Here is a 24,382-nt window from a genome sequence, read left to right as displayed (position 1 = left end):
GCTCTGCCATGGGTAATGCCCTACTGATGTGTCAAGGCTGATGGTTGATTTGTCTGCTTTTTTCCCCCCTCTCCCATTTCAATGCAGAGGAGTACGAAGAAGAAGGTAACAAAAAAAGCGGAACGTAATTTATCTTTCTTTGATTCTTGGTCCTGCTTTTCTCTTGTCTACATTTCACCCTTCTCTTTGGTGCTTGCTGCTAAAGGCGATCTGAAACACTTGATCAGTAAACCAGTTGGAAAACAAAAAAAAAACAATCAAGATTTTTTGGGGCTGTGATGTGCAGAGCCTTCACGTCACAGTGAAACGGAGGATTTGTATGAGGGGATGGTGAACAAGCTGGGGGCTCATCTGTCCATAAACTTGGAGCTTTTCAGAGCAGGGACTGGTGCAGAGCCCCCATAACATTTCATTGGTGAAATCCTGCCATTCTCATTTTGGCAGTGTCCACAGATTGCATTTAAATTTTGAAATTGAAAAGAAGAGGAGGTTGTCCAGCTCCTGAGGAGCAGCTGACAGGGCACTGCTGAGGACAGAAAAGGCAAGGCAGAGAACCAACTGGCAAAGATGGAGTTTCTTACCATGCCTTTAGCTGGCAAAACGTGATTTGACAAGCTGTGAGAGACAGAGTGCTGATCTGGAAAGATGGAGCATGAAAAACCCTTCTCACCCAAGTTGTTTCACCTTTTGTAGGCGGCAGGGAGAAGATAATTTGGAGATGTATCACTGTCATTGCTGGGCACTTTTGACACACTGGCTTCAGTTCAGGCAAGTGTAGATGCCAGTTGTCATCCTTCATTTTCCCAAGGTGTCTGGAACAGAGCTAAGGGCCAAACTCATGGAATTTCTCCAAGGATCTGCCCTTAGTGCCTAGGGCATCTTCTAAGGGTTGAACCTCCTTTACTGGAGGTGGAATATTTGCACATGGAGGGACCAGCTCAGAGACAGAGAATTGTCCCTGTGTAGAAATGTCCATTTTGGGGATTTACACACAGCAGAGCTTTTTTTTTTAAATTTTTTTAAGAGGATTCCTCCAAGTTGCTTCACCAGGCAAATTCCCATCAGTGGTGGTGGGAACAGAGGTGCAGCTGTGGCCATGGTCAGACTAGTTTCTGCTACTGCTATAAGGTACATTAGCCTTAAGTAACTATTTCCCCTGGCATTGCTTCTGAAGGGACCAAGGGCTCAAAAAAAAAGAAAAATAAAATAGAAACACTAAATAGGTTGTAGAGCTGCCTTCAGTCATCATCTGTCTCTCTGGTCCTGCATGGAGTGGCAGAGCCAGGAAGGTTGAAGGCATTTTTCATGCTCCATCTTTTACGTCTTGTCAAATGTCAAAAGAGCAAGTGAAGGGTGTTGCTCCTACAGACAAGCCTTCCTTAAAGGAAAAGCATTTTTTTCCTTTCTCCTTTCTTCCCTAACTGTCTACTTTTTGTTTTCAAGAATTTAATGACTGATATTACATTAATAGGCAGGTGAATTTCTTTTTAATCTGCATGACTGGCTCTTCTGAGGTGTATCTTCTCTTTGCTCCATAATCTTGCTTGACCTTTGTGTCATCTTTCTGATGTCATCTATTTCTTTTCCATGTAACTTTTCTCCATCACTTTCTAACCACCTTTTTTTCTCCAGGCCTTAGCTCACCCCAGCACCAGTTTCTAACAGTTTTCTGTTTTCATTTTCCTGCTTGCTGTTGCTTCTTGTTCCATGACACTTGGCACCTGAAGCTCAGGAAGAAGGTATGTGACATGGCTTCTTCTTTCTTTCTCTCTCAGTGTGGAGGGAGAATGTGTGTAAAGAAATCCAGATCAAATATTTCACACCCAGTGTCAGGACTCAGTCTTGAGCCACAGACATCAATGCAATAGTGGACATTGATGTTGTTTATTGAGCTGGTAGGAAATTTGGCCCGTTTTATTTAAAATTTTTATTTTATTTATTTTTTTAAAAAACAAACCAAAGCATTTATATATATGAAAGAAACAAAATGCATTGATATATGCATATAAAATGTATATAATATACACACATAAATATAAATATATATGTGTGTATATGCATATATGTGTATGAAAACAAACATATATTATTTGTTTTATTGCACTTTTTATACTGAGCTGTTTGGCTTATTTTTGGCACAATGGTGTCAAAATGAGTATTTTAAAGGGAGGGAAACACCCTGCAAAATTTATATTAATCTGGGAAAATTCAGGAATTAATTTCTTTGAAATTTCAAAAATTGATAAATGTTGGTGAAAAATTTTAACCATATGAGAAAAAAATGTAAAGCAAAAGAAATTCAACAGTTTTACTTTTGGTTAAAAATTCACCAAAAGTTGGGTTTAGGGTATTTTAGCCAGCTCTAATAAAGAATAACATATTGGGTGCCTTTTTATGTGGTTTTCACTTGTGGTCATATTGCCATATTTCAGTAACATTTATAACCCCATAATGTGCCCATAAAAATGTTATTTTTAATTCTCTCTCACTCTGTAACTCCGTCATTGTGTACTCTTACCCATAATGGCCTGGGAGCTTGGCAAACCTCAGGAATGTTCCAATAACATATTTCCTGTTTTAATTTTTCTCCTCCCATTTCTTTTGCTGTGTGATGTTTCCCACCCACAGAAGAGGCTCAGGAAGAAGGTAGGTGAAGCAGCATCTCAGCCCTGCTGGTTCCTGCACCAGCAGGATGATGTGCCCCCCGATTTTGCAAGGTGATAGAAGAAAGCAAGAGACAAGAGAAAGATGCTGGGACAAACTATCTGCAGGAAGAGGGATTTTCTTGTTCCTTGTACAGATTTCACTGAGGGTACCCCACATCCCTGAGTATCTGTGCAGACACCTCTGCTCCAGTTCTGGGGAGGAAGCAGCACAGAAAATATGAACACCATCCCTTTATCCAAGACACAACGTGCTGAGGCTGATTTCCAGCCCTGGGTATTTGTGTACCATGGAATATCTGAGGTCTGGCTAGAATGACTATCTATCAGGTGTCAACTGGTTTCTCCTACGTAGCTTGGCAGATCATGACCAGATGGATTTTGAAGTCAAAATCCATCTGTGGTAAAATATGTGCTTAGCCCTATGTTATATAGTACATATGCTATAATGTATTATGTATAAAATATATCAGTTTATAAGCTATAATATATGATATATAATATACATAATATTGCAGAATTATAACCATGTAGATGCTGGTAAATAACCCCAGCTGGCTCCCCACATTGGCAAGGTGGGACAGACAGGGTGGAAGAGGGGCTGGAACAGAAACTCACCCTTTGCACTTGAGAAGTTTGGGATGTGGTGCTCCAGGTGCAAGGAGCCAAAGGGTGTGTTGGTTCCATATTTGCAAAGCTTTGTGCTATGGGCATACTTTAAACAGGGGTAAACCTGTCTGTAGTGCCACGATAGACCCACTCTGAGCAGTTTGCAGAGTTTTTACAGCATCCAGGTCCAGATGGTTTTACATTTCTTGTATCTGTGTGTGCTCTAGTCACCTGTCTCCACTTCATCTCCTCATCTGTTTCTTTATTTCATACATCCTGTGCTTTTTTTTTTTTTAAACCCTCTGTTGCATTCACACACTCTTTAACTGTTCTCATTTTCCATCTCATTGCTTTTGCTTCCTGCCACATCCCACCTGATGAAGCTCCTCCAGCAGGTATGTGCCATCACCTTCCCAACTGCTCCCTGCTGTCTCCTTGGTGGCGGTGGGTTGGGCCTCAAGGATAGAGCAAGAGGAGCAGTGCCAGTTACTTTGCCTTTTTGCTTCTGCTGTCTTTGCTTCCACATTCCCTCTGTGACGGGCTCTGCTGCTGGAACACGCAGGAATAATCTCTGTGCGAGGTCTGGCAGAGTTGGCTCGGTGGAAACCCGGCCTCTCTGCCACCCCTGCCCCGTGCAGGGCTCACCATAGAGCCCATCTGGGCAAGGGCGGGAGCTGTCCTCTAAAACTGGAACCAGAGAGAAATTCCAGCATGTGATATTTGAACTTACTGTGAGATTTCCCCCGTCTGATATATTTTTGCTTCTTCCCTTCACATGAAGGGAAGTTGTCTCCCAGCCACAAATTCCTTTCCCCTTCTGGCCATTAGCATGTTCTTTACTGGGATAAAACTTTTCCCCCTGAGCAGAATTTTCAGCCTGTGAAAGGTTTTCAGCCTATTTCAGCTCATGTAATAATGTATTTCTCCTAATGTTCCTTTGCATCCTGTCCCGTGGCTGTTCACACCTAAAGAAGCTCAGGAGGAAGGTATGTGACACGACTCCTGAATTCTTGCCTTTAAGAGTAAGCTTTGGCTTAGCCAGCAAACCATGAGATGGCAAAAGGAAACAGGAGTTACAAACAGGCATATTAATATAGACAAAACTTGCCAACACTTTGTTTTTTGTACTGTCTGCCATCATGTTCTGTCTTGACATTGAATGCACTGTTGATGTACGTGGTAATTGTCGCATGAAATAAAATCTTGAAAAGTACTGGGAAATGTAAACCTCTTAAAAGGATTAATGTTGAAAAGTCTTTACTCTGAGACTGGTTGGGTCTCCTTGGCAGGCTTATTTTGGACTGTTTGGGGTGGATCTGGCCTCCAGACTGTATGCAGAAATGCTCATGATTGGCAGATATTCTTACAATAGCCTTTCCACACGTCTTTTTTTTTTCAGCTTAAGCCCTGTGGTATAAAGAAAATGGTGATAAACTGATGCTTTAGCTTTGCAAATGATTAAAGATGGTATTCTTGTTCATATAATGGAGTTTCTAGGCCACTGTTTCATGGCAGTACTTGCAGCTACCCAAATCCTGCCGGCCTCAGGTTGTAAATCCACTTGGGCACGCATCAGGGTTATGAAACAGCTTGCTGCTCCTGGCTTTGGGTAGGACTGCAGGAATGGCTATATAAAACAAATGTAATCTGATATGGCTGCTTAAATCAGCTTTATGTTTTTAATATCTCAGACCATTTGCACCCTCACTTCCAATACTGCTTTTAGTATCCATACTCATTTTATTTCTTTGCAACGTACCCTTAGTCTTTCCTTCCCCCTCCATTTTGCCCAAGTGAAAAGCTGTTCTGATGCTCCTAACACTCTCATCTCCTTTGCATCTTGCTCTGTGACTCTTCCCACACACTAAAGCTCATGAGGAAGGTATGTGCCATGACTTGTGAATTCCTCTGTTTCTGTCTGGAGCACTAACTCATGCAGGAATTCTGGAGGTGGTTGAAGATGAGCCGATGCAAAAAATATCCTCTGCACGGTTGCTTTGCTCTCATAGGATCCATGGTGTGATGAGTAATGAGTACTGACTGCTATTTGAAAACAATGCCTGGGGCACAGGCTGGGCACTGCTTATGCATTCCCCAGCACCAGATGTCTGTAGCCAGGCTACTCAAAAGGACACCAGATGGTAGAGGGATAGTGCTCCTCAAACCATTTCCTCTGTGCCACGCCCCAGGGTTAGAGGTGGGACAGCCGTGTCCTGAGGCAATACTGTGTCCCTCAGCGGGGTGCACCTCTTCCCCAGTTCCCCTGCCCCTGCACAGAGACAGAGCTCCCTTTTGCAGCAGTGTATGGAGATGTGGGGACACTTGCACCCAAAGTCATGAGCGTTTCAACAAGTGTCATACCTTGTTTTTACTGTTGGGGTAAGGATTGGACTAAGTGCCATCATTTTGGCTGGAGCTTATTTGAGAAAAGATGTAGTGTGTGCTTTTTCCAGAACTATTGGGGTGTTTCTGGGTTAATGTGCATTATGCAAAAAAGGGGGTGGCAGGGCTGTATTTTTACTTGATTTTGTAACCGGAATTAAGGTCCAGATCTGGTAAGACAATCTCTGTGATTGGCAAAATAGAAAGTCATGCTTCTTAAAGCATCAGCCTGGCAGCCCAAACCCATTTACCTTTCAATTACCCTTCTGCCTGCCCCTCTCTGCTTGCCCAGCCAGGCTTCCATGGGATGTTTTATCCTGCAGGTTGGAGAGCAGTAACATGCTCGTACTCACCCACCCACGTTGGAGTGCAGCCCTATGCACCAGTGGTGAAATCCTGGGCACCAAGGAAATCAATGCCAGCTCCTCAGAGCCCATTGATTTCCACAGTGGCTGGGATTTCTATGCACATGAATAAGAGCAGGTTGTCTATACCCTTTTTGCACATTCAAACTTATGGGTAATGGACTTAATTTAAATACAAGTCATGTTTTTGTCAGCCAAAGGCTACAGTGGCATTTGATTTACGACATTATGAATATATATGTTAGGCATCTGCATTTTTATATTGAAACAACCCTTCCTTTCCACAATTCTAATTGACATTCACATGTGACCTCTATTTCTCACTTAATCGTATTAATGGTTTTTATCCCTTTAACCCTGCCTCCACCACCTTGGCAAAGGAAAGTGTAAGGGTTTTTAATTATCCTCTGTTCCTTGCTCTAATTCTCTTATCTTTCTTTGCATCTCCTTCCCTGCTACTTCCCTTTTAAAGAAGTCCATGAACCAGGTATGTGACTTCTGAATTCCTCTGCGTCAATCTGAAGGGTTATTGTGTGCTGGAAATTGAATTCCACTTGGCAGTTTCACAACTGGGTCATGTGCTGAATTGGGACAAAATGGAATCTTTTCAACTAACCAAAAAAAAAAAAAACCACAGGAACACTTTGTTGACAGCTTTTGAAAATTATGGTTTTTATTTAGTTAAAACATTTTGTTCCAACTTTTTTTCCCCTCTCTCCTTTATGGAAGATTTCCAAATTTTGAAATGAAAATTCTATTTTAGATGCTTCTGAAGCATTGCCTTTATGGATAATGTGGGGTATATATAGTGTAATGCAAGAACAAATCTGGAATAAGAAGTTGCCACAAGGCAAAAAGTGGAAAAGTTTTGTACCAGAGATGTTAATATCTCTGCAGACTTTATGGCTGTGAAACATTTCTATTTTTTTTTAACTAAAATCTCAGCTATGTGAGTTCTGAAATACTGAAATTTAATTGGAACTCTGATTTATGTTGGAAAATTTTAACAGTAACTCTAGTTATACTCAGGAATTCAAAGACGGTGGAAGTAAACATAAAAATCAAATATTAATGATAAACTGTAACTTGCAGCTTCCTCACACCTTTGACCAGTCATAATTTCCTCATCACTCTGTGATGCATAATAATGAGGATAGATCTAACTGCTGCATGAAAAATGTAGTAACATTTTTTGTAGACAAACATCTCAATGTATGAGCTGTAATAACAGGCACTTACAGGACTTGGAGCCATCCTCACAGTGCGTATGGGAACGTTATAATGGTCATTACCTGGGAAAACAGAAACTGAACTTGCAGTGTCCTCTAAACTGTCTGTGGAAATTATTCTGTGCCATTTGGAGTAGCTTTACTAAAGTAGTCACATCTCAGCAGCCTCCCAGCCCAGCTATTTTCCTCTGCTGTCCACAGAGGGAGACCAGCTCCTTAGTTCAGAGCAGATTGGTGCTTTTGCCAAGGCTGGAGTGAGGCGAAAGCAGATTGATTTTTACATGACTCAATACTTCAACATTCATCTCTTCACTGCTTCTCATGTCTTTCCTGTTCTCATTGCTTCTTGTTTCGCATCCTTCTCTTTTTAATCTTATTCATTTTTGTCTCTTAATCTGCACCTAAGGTTTTTCTAACTTTGATTTGCACGACTGAAGGTCATTGCCTCCATCAGAGCTGCTTTGCCTGCCTCTGTACCTCTCTTCCATGATATTTATTGAACTGCTACTCACTACTTGACAGCTAGTTCTCCAGCACTGACAGATGTGTATGAGCTTGAAATTTGTGCAAAACACAAGGTATTAACACAACATGATAAAAAATAAAGCCATAACCACAGCCTTCCCATGCTTTCTTTTTCCTCTCTAACATAAAGCACAATAAAACCTAAAGACAATGTAAATATAACAAACTTAACAAAAAAACTTTTATGCTAGAACGAGACTGTCCCAGCTTTTCATGTAACTGCATGATTATTAGTTTCCCTGTTATTAATGCTGTCTTTGCCTACCACATCTTCTATGTCACAGCTTTGACCTGCACAAGTCACAGTTGTTGCTGTTGTGGAATTCTTGCTCTAATTCTTTCATTTTTCCTTCTTGACTCCTTCCACCTAACCAAGCTCATGTTTGTGACATCTAAATTCCTGTGCATTAATCTGAAGCGTTCCTGTACATAGGAACTTGAAGATGTTGAAGAATACCAGAATCATGAAGAATCAATCCATTCTTGAAATTCCCTAAAACTTATTTTCCCGATAGGAAAGTATAAATATTGTTTGTAACTTAAGGATCACCATCTAAGAACCTTAGAACAAACTTTTTTGGTGACCCTGAAAACTTTCAGGGCTGTGATCACCCCACAGCCCCTGAGCTATGGGGACACCTGAGCTGCAGAAACCCAAGCTGCTTACACTTGCAGAGAGTGGATTTCAGCAGGATTCTGGCACACAAACTCAAGCAGTTCCAGTCCTTTGCAGCAAAGACAAGCTCTGTGCAGACACAAATATTGCCAGTTCTGCAGAGCTAAGCCTGGAATCTGTTAGCAGAGGTTCTTAGATGGTGGAGCTTCGGATGCAGGCATAGGGATACATCCAAAGCAGCACCTCCTTCAGTGACTCTCACATCCTCACGCCAGCTCTGATAGCTAAAAGGGCAGCTGAAACCTAGGTAACACTAAATGCTTGTTAAACTCTCTCCTTGGGTGTGTTTTCTTTCAAATTTAAGGATCACCAGTGTTACTACACTTGCCCATGGTTTATAAATTTGCATGGTTTAAACTGTCGCAAATCATCAACATTCAAATTCCCTTTATCTTTTATTTCTATGGCATCTCCTTTCTATCTTCTTCATACCCCACTGTAATTACACTCCTTTTCCACTCTTATTAACAGTCCATCCCTGTAACTTGGTCTGCAAATTATACTTCTCCAACTCAGTCTTACCAAAGTTTGAGGTGGTCCCTTCCTGCATAACTTATTTCTAATTATTTTATCTTCCTTTCCTGTGTTGTTCCCCTGACACATCCTACTAAATGAAGCCCCCCCTCCAGGTATGTGATTTAACTTCTAAACTCCCTGGTGTCTGTTTGCTGGGATGGTGTGTGTGAGAACTGAATACAAGGTGACAGGAGATAACAACTGATCAGTTAAGGATGGATTATAACTTGCATGCCTTTGGGGTGGTTCTATTTTGGTTTAATATTTTTTTTAGTAAAGTGTAATCAGCAGTAAGGAGGAGGAAACTTACTCGTTGCATGAAAATTTCACTAGAAACTGGGGGAACACACATATGCTATTGTGAAAGGATATCTCAGCAAAAAGTCTCCTTGTGGAATGCATTAAATTCTGCCCTGTGATATGAAAATTAATATTTCTTCCTGTAGGAGAGGATTTATTTAAAATCTCAGGGCAGAATTTGACCCATTGACTGTACATGGGGAATATAAACACTGGGAGAGTTTGTGGTTTTTTAATGCCTGCTTTGCAAGATATTTGGTGGTGTGTGTGTGTATGGCTGAAAAGCAAAATCTGCTCTGCAAATTCACATTGCTGATCTATTCCTGCTTTGCCAAAACCCAGAAAAATGACATGTAGACCTGCACAGACTTCTAATGAACATTTTCTTCCTATGAAGTAATCTGTTTGTAATTTTACATTGCAAATGGATTTGAAGAGCAGCAGTACATTTATACAGACATCAGTGTTGTCTTCAAGGAAGAAAATGGCCTGAGCCATAGATCTAGAAGGGAACTGAGCTTCTTTGGAAGTTAGCTGAACGTTGATGATGAGTCATGGCAGGTATTTCAGCAGGTTTCTGAACCACACTGTGTTTATTTCAAATGGCTGAAATACTGCTGTAGTAAAGGATGGGTCCAACAGTGCTTTGAGAGTGCTGGCTATGTTCATGTGCATATTTCCAATCAAGGTAAACCTCGGTACACGGTGCTGTCAGGTTGTGCTTTATGCCATATGATGATGATGAGAGGTGTTTTTTAAACACTGCACTATTATCATAAATCTGCCTCTTTTACCTTTCCTATTCTGTGACTTCTCTTTATGTGTTATTTCAAATGTAAAGATTTTACCTGTTTACTTCTTAACTTCATTCTTGGCTCCCCTTTTCCTCTCTGCCCCTTCTCCCCATTGGCTCAGAAGCTCTTTTGGTGTGTGAAATAACAGGTCTCTTGTTCTCATTCTCTTGTTGTCTATTGCAACTTGTTCCATGACACTTCACACCTGAAGTTCATGAGCCAGGTATGTGACACAACTTCTGGTTTACTCCACCTAGGTGCAACACCAAAGTGTGTATGTGTGTGAGAGAGAGAGAGAACAGGAGTCCTGGGCTGGTAGAAGAGAAGAAAACAAGAGAAACAAACATTAACCACAATTATCATTTGCAGCTGTCTCCTCCTTTAACCTCCATGCTTACTGCTGCTTTAACATTACAGCATTTTCAAGTCCTGACATTTCTCTTCAGTTTTCTGCCTGCCTTAGTTCACTAATTCCTTTATTTTTCCCCCTGGTCTCTTTCTCAGGATTCCAAGAGCTTTAACTAACTGTTCTGTTTTCTTTTTTCTATTTGCTGTCTTTCCATCACTGCTTGCACCACAACAACAGCAGAGGAAGCTCATGAGGAAGGTATGTGGTGTGCCTACAGACCCTCATCCTTTTTCTCTTTCAGTGCTGGGGAAACAGTGTCAAAAACACCGACATTGTTCAAGAGAAAAGAGAGCATGGGAGGGAAATGATCTCTCTAGGTGGATTTCAATGAACATGGAGAAAGGGATGCTTGCTAGCCAAGTCAAATCACCAAAAAGGTGTTTTTCCTTCTTGTTCCATCTCTGGAGAGTCCAAGGTTCCCAGGGTAACAGGGAGGGAGTGGGGACAGTGCTCTTAGAACAGTGCTGGTTGTGGATTGACTGCTGTGCTTCTTCTCTTTTTCTTTTGTCCTCCAACCTACAGCCAATGAAGAAGGAGAATACAATGATGGTAGCTCAGTGTTTGTCTTAGGACAACAAAGTCATCTTTCTAACATCTCACTCTCTTTTATGTGTCTGGTTTTGTTCCTCACTTTATTTTGAATTCAGGAACTGGGCCAAAACATCTCTGCTGCAAAGAATGGCTCACTGTGCATATCCAATCACCCTTGGGGAGTCATTAGTGTGTTGAGAAGGCTCTACATCCTCATTAGGATAGTAGATGGTGAAAATCAAGCTCTAGAAGCTTGCTCTGGACTTGTCTTTTAGCCAGAATCTGTTGTGTCCTAGCTCTCATCAGCAAAATGTCTCTATCTCCAAAAAATCAGGAAAGACTCTTTTAAATCATAGTGGCATATTTGAAAATAGAGCTGAGCCCTGAATAGACATGCATCCCTCACAGAGCCTTAGGTGGTCATGGCCTCCAGGCCTGAATCTACAGAAATGTAAACTTCTGCTCAAGCCATGTACTTACAATCATGGTAAACATCAAACATTTATTCGGATGGGTGGAGCTTAATATAGCTTGGTTGTAATATTTGGTTGAGTGGGTGCTGGAGCGCACAGGTAGGGACAAGACTCATGTGAAAGCACCAAACCTAAATGTGTGCAGGGTCAGTGTTGCTCTTGTAGAAGATAACTTAGCCAGTTTAAGCATATAGAAAGTTCTCATGGAGTTTCAGAGGCTGTTGAAGTAACTGGGCTCTTCCTGAATGCCCCAGCTCTAGAACACCAAGGCAGCTGCTTCAAAAGACAAAGCCCAAGGTCATTTGAAAACACCCTGCATTTTCTGTGTTTCCTTGTTTTGTTTAATTTTGCCTTTGTAGATTTTTTTGTTGTTGTTGTTCTTTTGTTTTAATTTTCTTGCTCGCTTTTCAGGCTTCTTTTTTAATTTAGGGAAGCACCCTGAGGACCTTCCCGAGCCCCTCTCTTTCTTTTTCTCATTCTTTTCTTTTATTTTTAATAGCATATTGATTTCCTTTTTTTCCCAAGGACACAGTGTGAGTTAGATATGTTGCTTCTGAGAAGTGGGATTAAGGGAGGGTGTTGAGGGATTTCTGAGTGAAATAAAGGCAGTTCAGATGGATTCCCAGAGAAGGAGAGCACCGTGTGAATATCTAAAGACTGGGCAGGAGCAAGCAGGGTGGTGCTGTTTTGGTGGTGTTTCCTCTCTCTGCACGAAGCCTTTAGGAAACCAGAAACTCAAAGGCTCTCTAATCACCAGGGCAGTGAACTTGGATTTGCAGTGTCTCTTGCCTTCTTTTGGCAGGGTTCTATGTGGGGATTTTGTCTCAGCCCCATGGCTCACAGTCTGAATGACTGGAATGTCATTCAAAATCCACCACAGGAACAGGAATTTGCTATGACAATTCCTGCTTGTCAACAAATTTTGGCCCAGTTCCTTGACTTGGTGTCTTGAAAGAAGAGGCATTTCAAAATAAATCCCATCCCTGGACTGCTTTTGGTTCATATAGTAAGGACAAAGGCTGGGTCATGCACTGCACAGGATAGATTTTTTTTTTTTTACTGTTTAATTTTTAATAAAATACCCCTTTTTCTGGTTTTCTGGAGGTACCTTTAAGAATTCTAACTACAATTTCTTATTTCAAGAACTAACCTTATTTTTTCATTTTTACAATTGTTTGTTGGAGTGCTGATTTGGTGGGAGCTGAAACCAAATTCACACAGTTATTGACAGACAGGTGTCGATCCTGGCAACCAAGATCAACAAACAAAACCAGTTATTCCCTGCCTATTCTTTTTTCCCCCCCTCTCTTTGAAGTCTTACTAACTGGCAGCTTTAAGCCAAACAGGAATGTCTCTGAAAATTATCTGGGTATGTCATGAAGAAAGGGAATCCTGTGTCAATAACATACCTGATAGACTGGTTAATTATAATTACATTTCCTCTCTCCAGGTAAAAGGCAATTTAACTAACATGTTAAAAAGCTCACTGGCTATTGGAAAAGCAAAACAAAAAAATTAGTGGAGGAATGCAAAACCACACTGTTGGCTAACAGTATTTTTCTTCAGGAGTGATTTGGGACTTCCTTTATAGTGGAGCAGTCTAAAACACATTTGTAATTACATGCTGTTTATTTTCTTAGCATTGCTCTGGCATCTGGAGGCCTCAACTGAGATATGTTTTGGCAGGCAGTGTTCTTGCAGTAAATGAGAAAAGTCTACCCCTAAAATGGCACTAATGAAATTTGTATGGGAAAGAGTGAAAAAAAGGAAATATTGGTTTCTGATTTCTTTCACACATCTCTCACATTTTTCTCTTGATTATCTCAATAACCCATTTCCAATCACTCTTTCAATTTTTTGTTATCCAACACCCTTACATCTGATTGCCTCAATAAATTTTTTTCCTGTGTAAGTTTTTTGCTATTTTCCCCTCTTATAATATTTCACTTTCTTTTTCCTATTTTTTTCTATTTGCTATTCCAAATTTCCATCATCAGTCCCCAAACTGCTGGATAAAAACAAGCATTCAAAAAAATTTAATATCTTTCTGAATTATGATATTGATAACAGGATCCATGCACTGAAGTGGTTATTCTTACTTTTACTTTACAATTTATTTTTTTTAACAGATTCAGTAGGCTGTGAGCTTTTTTACCTCAGTTCCTCCCACTGAGCCAACACAGGGAGAGTCTTGTACCACAGAATCCGTCAGCATCCCTGAAAGTTCAAATGCAGTGTGGGGTTATGAAATCAACCTGGGTCTCTGAGAGAATGGGCCAGAATAAACACATAGGTTTAATTTATTTCTGTTTGTGAGAGTAACAGCACTGAACTTGCTGGCACTGCACTGGAGTTAACAACTAAAGCTTAAAAAGAATAGCAGGGAGGGGAGTTGACCACAAGCACAAATGTTAAGTGATTAACTCATCAGACCAGGGAAAGGTCACTTGCAAGGGAACAATTCTCACTGCCAGAGGGCCCAGGCTGGCAGTCTCTGTGATGGTTTGGCTTGCCTATCAGGGCATTATGCCTCTCCTGGAGATGGAAAGATCATTCCCATTAATACCCATGGGAATTTGCATGTACCTCAGCAGGAGAGGATGCTTGCTAAGAGAGGATGGCCTTTCCAAGCTGGGTTTGAGGAGCGCCACACAGTGCAGAAGAATAAGCTTCCTGCCCATGGCACCGAGGTATCTCAGGGACATGTGCCCTAAGATGTCTTGGAAGTCAATGAACCTGGAGAAAATGTGTGTCACAAAGGTTTCCCCTCCTGGCCTCCATGTGAGGGATTTGAACAAAACTGGAGAAGCTTGGTTATCACTGAGATATGATATTGTGAATTTGAGTTAACTTCAACAAAAAAAGTGCTGATTGAAAAAGGCATCACTTTCTTCTACTCTCCAACCCAGCTGGCCTCCTTAGAGCTTTGGTCAGGATGGTTTGAGAAAAATCATTTTGCATTTACATAAAACTACTGCTTTCCAGATGCTACATTTGGGACTTTTACACAGTCTCTTGATTCTTTTCTGCCAAATTCTGTTTCGAGGGTAAAAACAGATTCACTCCTAGCAAAAGGGGTGTGTGAGTGTGTGTATTTGTTTTGGAAGTGCTTGAGATTTAACCGGTTTCTCTGTATGTTTCCCCTAAGATTAAATTTCCCTTCCCTCCTTTTACTTTAGCAGCTGGCGTGATCTCTGTTGGTTTAACTTTCTTCCTCTTTTTCCCTTCCTGTTTTGCTACATCCTTCCAAATACAGAGGAGAAGCCCAGAATAAAGTAAGTATGGTTTCGAAACCCAGGGATCATTTTCCTGATCTAGCAGAAGCCCTGAGATTCTCTATAGGCAAGTGGCCACCAGAAGCCTTTATCCAACTCTGCCCCACAGCACATCCATCTGTTTGTTCCTGCATGCCTTTCCAGGAGGTCTGCTTCCTTCAGAGGATGCCTTAGCAGCAATCACTGGCCTGGGCCCTTATGACCTGTTCCTGGTAGAGTCAGAGAATTCATGGACTGTCTGAGATGCAGAGGGCTCACAATACCCCAAAACATAGAGGCAGCTCCACAGTAAATCCTCTGTGAGAGTCCATGGCTGGGAAACTGCCCTCTCCATCCAGGACCTCTGACAATGGGAAGGGTGGCAAACATTGGGCTGGGCTGGGCTGAGCTGAGCTTTACTAAGGTTTCCTATGAACCTTCTGGCTCTGGGCCCCAGCACCTTCCCTTCCCACTCTGCCAGCTGCCCAGGGTGGAGTCTACAGACCTGCACATCTTTCCATGTGGTAGGGAATGATCACAGGCTTTGGGAATAAAGAGGGGTTTTAGGGATAACTCCCTATCCTGCATGACCTTCCAGGAAGGACAGTGGTCCTTAGGACTTTTCTGGAGTAGTTTTCCACTGATGTGCTCTTTCACTCCTCCCTATCTCCACCAACATTCCTCCTTGTCAGCGTGGTTCCTGAGGGCAGGGCAGGGCAGGATAGGCTATTTAAAAAGTTGTATATTCTTTAAGATGAAAATCCTTTGTTTTTCTTTTCTTTTTGTTTTTGATTCTCTGCAGACTAACTGCTCCTAAAATACCAGAGGGTGAGAAAGTAGATTTTGATGTAAGTATTCCTGAGACTGGCTGTGTTTGTCCTTTGTACCTGATAATAGACATGAGTGCAAACCCCACATAACTCCTCCTGCATTGGATATTGCTGAGGGTAAAGGCAAAGACAAAAGTATGGTTGATTTGCCATTTGATTTCAGCAAAAGACTGCTCTCTGCTCTTTGAAACTGAATGCATTCACTGATAATGTGACTAAGCTAAAGTTTTATGTATTTCTTTTTTTCTTGGTTATCTCCTTGCATCTTTGAAGCCATTATAAAGAGGAGAATGTAAGTGTTTTAGGGATCTCAGGTCTTCTGTCCCAGTGTTGCAAATGGCTTGAAAGTTGCAGGCCCTCATCTGTTGCTGAGAAACACTAGCTAAAATTACAAGAAGTAGAGAGTCAAATACCTTCCTAGGAAGTTGCTAGAAAAATGAAGAAATTCTGGTGTTGAAAACGTTCACAGAAATTTTGCTTTGCCCAAAATGCAGGAATATTTTCTAGATAAGATTTCTATTACAAAGCCAAGTGGAGGCAGCTGAGTATATGCAAAGATAGATGTGTAAGCAAAGCCAGGGATAAAATATGGTGTAGGGAAATGGGAAATTTGGATTCTTTACACTTCTGGGTTCCTGACTGTTGCATGAATGAGTGTCAGATTGCACCAACAGCCATATAAGTTAATCCATAGATTTCCATGGAAATCTATAGACACTTTTGACTTTTGTTTCTCTGTATATTGAACAGTGCTGGGAATGTCCAGGATATAATACAAGAGCAATATGGACTTATTGAGTTTCTCTGCTTTTCTAGGACATCCAAAAGAAAAGGCAGAACAAAGACCTGATTGAACTGCAAGCCTTGATTGACAGCCACTTTGAAGCCAGAAGAAAGGAAGAGGAAGAGCTGGTTGCCCTCAAGGAGAGAATTGTGAGTCCTTGTACTGCATTTCCCCATACTAGACTGAGAGATCATCTGCAGATGAGAAGCTGAAACTGCTTTGACAAAGCTGTGCTGTCATGTACAGTGACTGCTCAAGTCATCATCGAATGGCTTCTCCCCTCCTCTGTCCCCCCTCTTAGCCCCTTGTTTTATATCTGAGAATTGTACAAGAGACCTTTCTGCACGTTCTAGAAAGAGAGAAGGTGGCTCACTCAATGAAGCAAAGCTCTTGGTAGTGGGGTGTAGCAGTGGGGTAAAGCCAAGGTGGTGATGCACTGCCTCTGCCACTGCTCCCTGCAGGAGAAGCGCAGAGCTGAGAGAGCAGAGCAGCAGAGAATCCGGGCTGAGAAGGAGAAGGAGCGTCAGGCAAGGCTTGCGGTAAGTGTCTTTGCTTCCCTCTCCTCGTCCTTGCATCCAGCTGGAGAGATCTCCAGAGACAGAAAAACTACAGGTTCTGCCTGCCTGAGTCCAGAGGTGAAATGACCACTCTCTTAGAGCAAGGGCAGAAAACAGGAGTTGCTAATTCTCATCAATGTACTCCTCTGATCACATTCCCTGCTCTGACACTGGCTGCTGGGGAAACTGGGAGTCTGCCCTGTATTAACTTGTTTTATGCGTTGCACTCCACAGGAGGAAAAGGCAAGGAGAGAGGAGGAAGATGCCAAGAGAAAAGCTGAGGATGACCTGAAGAAGAAGAAGGCTCTGTCCTCCATGGGTGCAACATACAGCAGTTATCTGGCTAAGGTAAAAGTTGTGGATTGATGAAAAAAAAAAAAGAAAACATTAAACCATTAAGTTGACTGGGAATAGTCTTCATTAGAAGTTGAGAAAATGGTCCAATGTTGAAATTGTTTCATTCAGTCTTAATTTCTGAATGCTGACATTAATTGATGTTCTGAAAATAGGCTGACCAGAAGAGAGGGAAGAAGCAAACAGCTAGAGAGACGAAGAAGAAGGTCCTGGCTGAGAGGCGTAAGCCCCTGAACATTGACCACCTTAACGAAGACAAGCTGAGGTAACATGTTCTTCCTAATTTATGGAATGATATTGATATTTGGTTTTACTGTCCTGAAGCCTTCTCTGGTGATAAAATGAGGTAGAGGAGGGGGCCTTCCTTGAATTTATCATGGGACACACTTAAGTTGTACCCTGGTTTAACCTGGAGAATGGAGGAGAAACGGGAATGTAGGGAAGTGTTGAAATGGTTTGGTAGCCCTCTAGCTGTGCTCCTGGCATAGCTCTGTTTAGCCTCTCCTGCTAATTAGGATTAGTTGCTTACAGGACTAGCTCTGGGATTAGCTGAACAAGCCTACAGACTGGTATCTGTAGCATTCCCAGGGTTGAGTTAATGCTGCTAAGGTATGAATAGGATCTCCATGGAGGCTGGAGGTTTGAAAGCTAAGTGCTCTGGTGCAGACCAGTCATCAGATGATAGTCTGGGCTGCACATGTTGGAGTTTATACATGATTGAAAGATGAAGGTGGCTCACCTCAGCCCTGACACAGATGAGATTGCACAATTGCAACTCCTCTGCTTATCTGGGTGACCTTCAGAGTCCTCCTTCCTTCTTGTCTGATTCCACTGCACTCTTATCTTTCATTAAGAGTTAGAGGGAAAATTAGAGGAATCATGTTAATGTGAGACACATACAAGACTGCAAGTCTAAAAGATTCAAAGGTGAGAAAAATCTGAACTTGAAAATGATGAGTAGTTTTAAGAGAACACAGAGTTTACAGGAAGATGTGTGAGTGGCATTAAATAAAATTCATTATTAATCATGTGAAAACAATGGAACATATCTGATGTCATAGGTTTCTTTGGTCTTCTTCCATAAACACACAGGGACAAAGCTAAGGAGCTGTGGGACTGGCTATATCAGCTGGAGACTGAAAAGTATGACTTTACAGAGCAGATCAAGAGGAAAAAATATGAGGTGAGTTGAGAGGCTATTTTGCTAATGGCACTGGGTCCAAAATGTAAAAATCTCTCTGATTCATCTGGCAAAGGTCATATTGTGTCATTATCTGGGTCTACAATGACCCTTTGCAATATTTATGCAGCAAAATGCTTGGAACTGCATTCCCCTAATATACATACTCGAACTGGATTTCACAATTTAGGCTAAAATTGAATAGATCACTTCTAAGGTTTTCAGTGCCCCATGGAAAGGCAATTCCAATGGAAAATGGACATCCTGCCCTCTCCTGAAACATTGTTCATTCTTGTTTATCTATAGGTAACTGTGGCCTGAAAATTCAGTAACTCTCAGTTCACACACCTCTATTGCAAATTAATATTTTTAGATCCATCCTTTATTTCAAACTTGAACGTTTTAAGTTTTATTCCATCCCAGACAGATTACTGTGACCTGAGCTCTCTGGAGTCACTGAAAACTGTCTCCAGACAGGAGCATCTGACTGAAGTGTCATATGGTAACAGAAAGTGGACATGTTTCCTTCACACAGTCACTGGATAGGGAGGCACTCACCCGCATTAGGTTTCAGTGGCTGAGAAATCCTACTGGATCTCCCTCTGTCTCGCTCTCCTTTTAACTCCCAATCACACAGACACCTGCTGACAGGCAGTGAGCAACACCAATGTAACTATCTCAATCTCTCTTAGATTTTAACAATGCGTTGCAGGCTGCAGGAGCTTTCCAAGTTGTAAGTACAATGAACTTGCCTGTGTCACAGCAGCAGCAAAGGCTACCAAATGCATGAGCCTGCCGCATGGTCAGAGCCAGGCGCCAGATGGGAGCTGGCACTTGGCTCCAAGTGCAGAGAGAAAGAGAAAAATGGATCTTGTGTCTCTCCATTCACTTCCCTTTTCTCTCCCTTTCCATTCTTTGAAAAGATGTAAAGTGGTAATTTAGAAAAAGAGTCAAGAGTTCAACAGGGATTTGGTTGAAGAACTGAGCATGCAGTCTATTGAGAACACCTTAAAATAATTCCCTATCCAAAACCAGGTCTTACGTGCATGGGAGTATCATCCTGATGAGCCTGGGGTACCTGCAGAAACTTAGGGATACATGTGTAATAGCCTGGACTACAGCATATAGAGAATAGTATGGGGATTGGAAAGCTTCTCCACCTGGTGGCACATGGTTATCCAGATCCAGAACACTGCAGAGGGCTAGCTTAATGATAACTGGCCAAGTGGGTGTGGAAAAACAGGAAATTAGGCAGTGCCAGGGGAGGGGTACATGCTATGGTAATGAATCCTCTGCATAAACAAAAAGGCGGGTGCCTGCTGATGAAAAGCAAGGAGACAAAGTACAAAGAATGAGCAAAGCAGAAGGAAATGCACAGCTAGATGTGGAAGAATAAAGGGAGGATAACAGCAGGAAAAAAATGAGGAGAAAGGTAAGTGAAAATAGGAAAGAGAATGAAGGAGATGCAAGGATGCAAGGGAGAGAAAAAGGAAGGAAGTGGGACACAGAGAAGTAGAGCCATTCTTTAGCTCTAGTGTCTGTTGTTCTTTGGTGCTTCATTGGAGAGTGAGTGTCATAGTCACAATCATAAGGTTATGACTGAAGGTAAGTCTTAAGTGCTTGGGTCAAACTGAAGACAACTGGTTCTCCTCAACACTTGGGGAAGATACTTGGTTGGAAAATAGCAATCTAAACTGCTGTGACAAATACTAAAACTTCCACAAGTAAGTACAAAAGCAAGTGATCTGTTTATCTTTCCTTGCTTGTGTTGTCCTGTTCCCAGTAATATTTCAGTCTCTTATGTTTTTCCTGTTTGCCATGGAAAGACGTGAGCCAGGAACTACCAGTTCTTGGGACAACCAGAATGTATGACTTTTGTTTTTCTTTTTTTTTTTTTTGCACGCTGGGAATGTCAAGTATGACTTTAAATATTCAAAATTTGGGTCATCAACTCCTGGACTGGCAGAGCTGGTGCAGAATTTTGAACTGCACCAAAAGCAAAGCATACCTCATGGCAAGGGCATTTCTTCAGCCCAGGAAAAACTAAGCTGAACACTGCCTCAGTTACAAATGAGAAGATGAAGGGGCAAAAGTCTCTATCACATCCTAGTGCTTTGTAGGCCTTTCCAGTACATGAGTCCCAGGATTTCAGTAATGAGTCCAGGCCTACAGACCAAACTGAGTTACTAAGTCAGGCTTTAACGTGTTTATCCTGTGCAAGGTAGGTGTTTCCTCTCCTATGCATCAGGTCATCTTCTCTTATTAAATGAGTGGCTGGGAAAGTGGTGAGTGCTGCAAGCTCCTCACCTCCTGCTCTGCCAGCCAGCAAGAGGTATTCCAGAAGAATGTGATACCCATCTTCCATTCCTGATGTCCCCATCCAAAGACCACTGAAGATCTTTGGGTTTACACAAACACCTGATGTATAGGACTAAGGGAAGAGTGAGAAACATGAAGGTGATGGTGCCATCTGAGAGCTTTCCAGTTGGCCAAGGTGACATTCATTCCAGTTTACCTGCCTGCAGTTTGACATGTGAGTTCACAGGAGATTAATTTCAATATGTAGAAACACTTCTATTAAGGGTTATAAAATTCTAACTCTTCTGTCCCTTGACATGTGAAGGTGGTTTGCAGATTTATTGCCAAGAAGTAACATTTCTGTCCTTCAACCATGGCTGAGCTTTTTTTTCCAAGGAAGTAATAATTCCTCCTACAGGCACGTGTTTTGAGCACTTCAGCAGGTAAAGTGCTCCTCTCCTTGAGGGAACAAGGTTTCTTTGTCTCTAAAAACCCTGGTCGTGTATGTTGTTTGCAGATTGTCACCCTCAGAAACCGGATCGATCAGGCCCAGAAGCAGTAAGTATTTATATCCCCTTCCAAGCTCCTGGCTTGGGGATATCTTCTCAGTGTTCAAATGTGTCACTTCAGCCTCAACACTGACATTTTCTTGTTGCAATGAAATGGGGCTAGAGATGGAAGGGCCACTCCCATCCTGCCTCACATTGAGAAAATGAAGGAGAAACTGAAGTGAATGTAACACCTAACAAGAAAAAATCATGTTTCTTCACACCATTCCTTCAAAACTTTCCTCTGCTTATTGTTGGACTTTTCAAACACCTGACTGAGGTGCTTTGAATACTTGAGGGAATACAACCCTTGTCTATGAAGGATAAACAAGTGGTTGCTAAGATTACCAAGAATGGTGTGTAACAAGACTAACGTAATGGGATTACTGTTGTGAGTTCTTTTCACTCATCATCTCTCTCCCACTTTCCTTCCCCACAAGACTATTCCATTACTTTTTTGAGTAGACAACAGCTTGAGGGTTAGAACATGCAGAAAACTAACTCTCACAGAGAAGTAACTGCAGGGCAGAAAGGGAGGAGAGCTCTCCAGTGGTGGGTTTGCTCTTCTCTGTGCATCTGTATCTTTTAACCTAAGTCATGCCAGGAATGAAGCAGTGGTCTTTGGTGATATCTTTGGATGACACGAGTGACCACTTACCCTCTTCCCACTTCCCCAAGACACCCTGGCTTATCAAATGAATGTAACACTGGGGGTTTGGTTGTCTGTTATGCCAAACATAAAGTTTGACCTTCCCGTGGTATTTTCTGTACAGAGCTGTAGGCTGTTAAACCTCAGCAGAATGCACAGCTGCAGAAGGATACCAGGTCTTGTCTGGGTGTTCCTGCACTTGTGGGGTGCTACCACACCATCCACAACAGGCCACTGCCTGCTTTTTCCCCCAAAGGACATGATATTCTCCCAAGACATCATTTGAAAATATTGCACTGAGAAGCACAGAGCTAATGAGATTTCTGTGGGCTTAAATTTCTATCCACACTAGACACTATCATTCCAAAGCAATGCCTGTCACTGTGTTATACAAGGATCAAATAAGTCTCTTGCTTCAGACTTTATTACATCTCCTTAAGCACACTCTAAAGGTTAGGTGTAACATCAAACATCACAGGTGCTTGTGGACATTAAAGGACTCTGTCTTTGTTTGAGGAGCTATGAAGTTCCTACACTGGGTTTTGAACCTTCAGAAAGGCTGGCAAAAGGGACATGGAGCTTAATTTAAGATAAGCAGAAAGTGCATACTCTCTTTTATGTAAACCATCAATTTTTTCAAATATACCAAGCCTATCTTGTTCAAAGGTAAAGTACCCACTCTGTGTGTGTCTCTGTCACTGTGCTACATCCTTCTGTAAATATGGCTGGTGCTCTTGAACCAATCCATGGGGCAGCACAATAAAAGTCGCCCCAGGCGTGATGTCCCCATGTTTTCCTTCTCCCTGGAGGAACCAGTGGTTCTGAAGAAAGGCCTCTGTTGGCACCAAGGCCCTTCCACCTTGTGCTTGGTCCCAACCCTACACTCTGCATGTGCTTTGGTTCAAGAAGCAGCCTCATTGTTGTGTCTGTGAGCTGGAAGGGTTTGAGGGTGTGCTGAGCCCCACAAACCAAGGTGCTGCTAATGGGAGCTAGTGCAGAATCTAACTCAACTAACTTCCTGCCTAGCCCCATTCTGAGTTCAGGCTTCTCAGGCAGAAGGTAAGTGGCTTGCATGTAGGATTGCCCTTCGGTGTGCAAGAACTCTTGGAGAGAGTTTGCCCCAGGTGCTTTCAGTGGGGAATATAGCTGGACTGCTCCCACACACCATGAACAGGACAGGGATACTGATATGAGAGCAGGCTTAAAAAGTTGTTTGGATTGTTTTGGAGGCTCTTGCTCTCATGATATAAATAGCCACTCTGCCTTTGCTAGAGCAAAGCACTTCTTAGTTGTATTTAAATTAGTGTTCAGCTTTTTGCCTTCACTACTGAATGGAGCATCTGGGGAATTTGATTAGAGCTCTTTCATACTGAGCAAATTTCTCTAGAAAGAGCTCTAAACCCTAAAATCTGGAGCATAGCAGATTTGTATTCAGAAAATATCAAGTTTGTGCCTGCATAGACCTGTCACTTAATTTGGAGACCACCTAGATTTCTACCCTGATAATCCAAGAGTCTGGAAGGGTCCATCTCTTTCAGGCATGCACATCCTGCCTTTCACACTAAGAGCCCCAGGAGGAATATTTTTCCACAATATCAACAACATTTTTCTCAGGATGTGGTCAATGGCAGGTGTGCCCAACATGTGAGAAGTGAAAGCAGCCAAAACCTAATCTAAGAGTCATTTAGAAATGCAGAGTGGCCACAGAGCCCCACTGCTTCCATCATGCGACATGTTTTTCTTTCCTTTTGCATTGTAGCAGCAAGAAGGCAGGAGCCAAGGGCAAGGTTGGTGGGCGCTGGAAGTAAAGAACCAGGCAGGATGGCCTTTAATGATGTGCTGAACCCCTGCTGGTCTCCTCTTTCCTCCTTCACCGATCACTTGTGTTCTCATGCCTTAATGATAACAAAAATCACATCAGCCTGGATTGGCTATTGCTGCTGCTTTTCTTCCTGGAGGGGTCTGGTGGCTTCCTCAGGCAAGGGGAAGCAGGTTCCCTGTGGAACTGGGATGACTCCTTGCTGGCATCTTCAATTCCTGCTGAGCATGTCCCTTATCCTCCTGATACCAGCCCTATGCTGTCCTGTAGATTGCTATGTACAAATCTTTGGATTTTGTAAATAAAGCACAACCAGTACCTACTCCAATAACAGCCCTCTGGAACGGTGTTTTGTGGTTTATTTAACATCTTCCCATTTTACAAGGATTTGAGAGTTGGTCCAAACCCTTACTTAATGTCATTTGATCTGTCTCTACAAGGGAGAATAGGATCAGTGTCATCAGCAAAGACTCAGGTCTGGGGGCCTGTACAGGCAGATACCAAGAGCCAACTGCTCTCAGGGAGCTCATAATCTGGCTGCCAAACATAGCTGACATTGACTTCAAAGTTTGAGTGATGAAGTGAATCAAAGAATAGGGAATAAAGGAACAAATCTACAGAAGTGGTAGCTTTTAGC

At 42.1% G+C, this 24,382-nt stretch overlaps 1 protein-coding gene across 1 annotated transcript; it reads left to right on the top strand.

The window, feature by feature from the left end:
- Nucleotides 1-8: 8 nt before the first annotated feature.
- Nucleotides 9-24,081, top strand: TNNT3 (troponin T3, fast skeletal type). Its single transcript, XM_050974913.1, has 13 exons — nt 9-12; nt 88-105; nt 2,629-2,646; nt 10,646-10,666; nt 14,729-14,747; nt 15,529-15,574; nt 16,373-16,489; nt 16,802-16,879; nt 17,132-17,245; nt 17,407-17,516; nt 18,344-18,434; nt 21,247-21,287; nt 23,686-24,081. The coding sequence occupies exons 1-13, from the start codon at nt 9-11 to the stop codon at nt 23,732-23,734; spliced, it is 726 nt and encodes a 241-aa protein (XP_050830870.1). The 3' UTR covers nt 23,735-24,081.
- The last annotated feature ends 301 nt before the right edge of the window (nt 24,082-24,382 follow it).

Source organism: Serinus canaria, chromosome 5 (genome assembly GCF_022539315.1).
Source record: "Serinus canaria isolate serCan28SL12 chromosome 5, serCan2020, whole genome shotgun sequence".
In the NCBI taxonomy this organism is placed as follows: domain Eukaryota; kingdom Metazoa; phylum Chordata; class Aves; order Passeriformes; family Fringillidae; genus Serinus; species Serinus canaria.
Note: the sequence above shows the minus strand (reverse complement) of the source record. Positions and strands in the feature narration are given on the sequence as shown.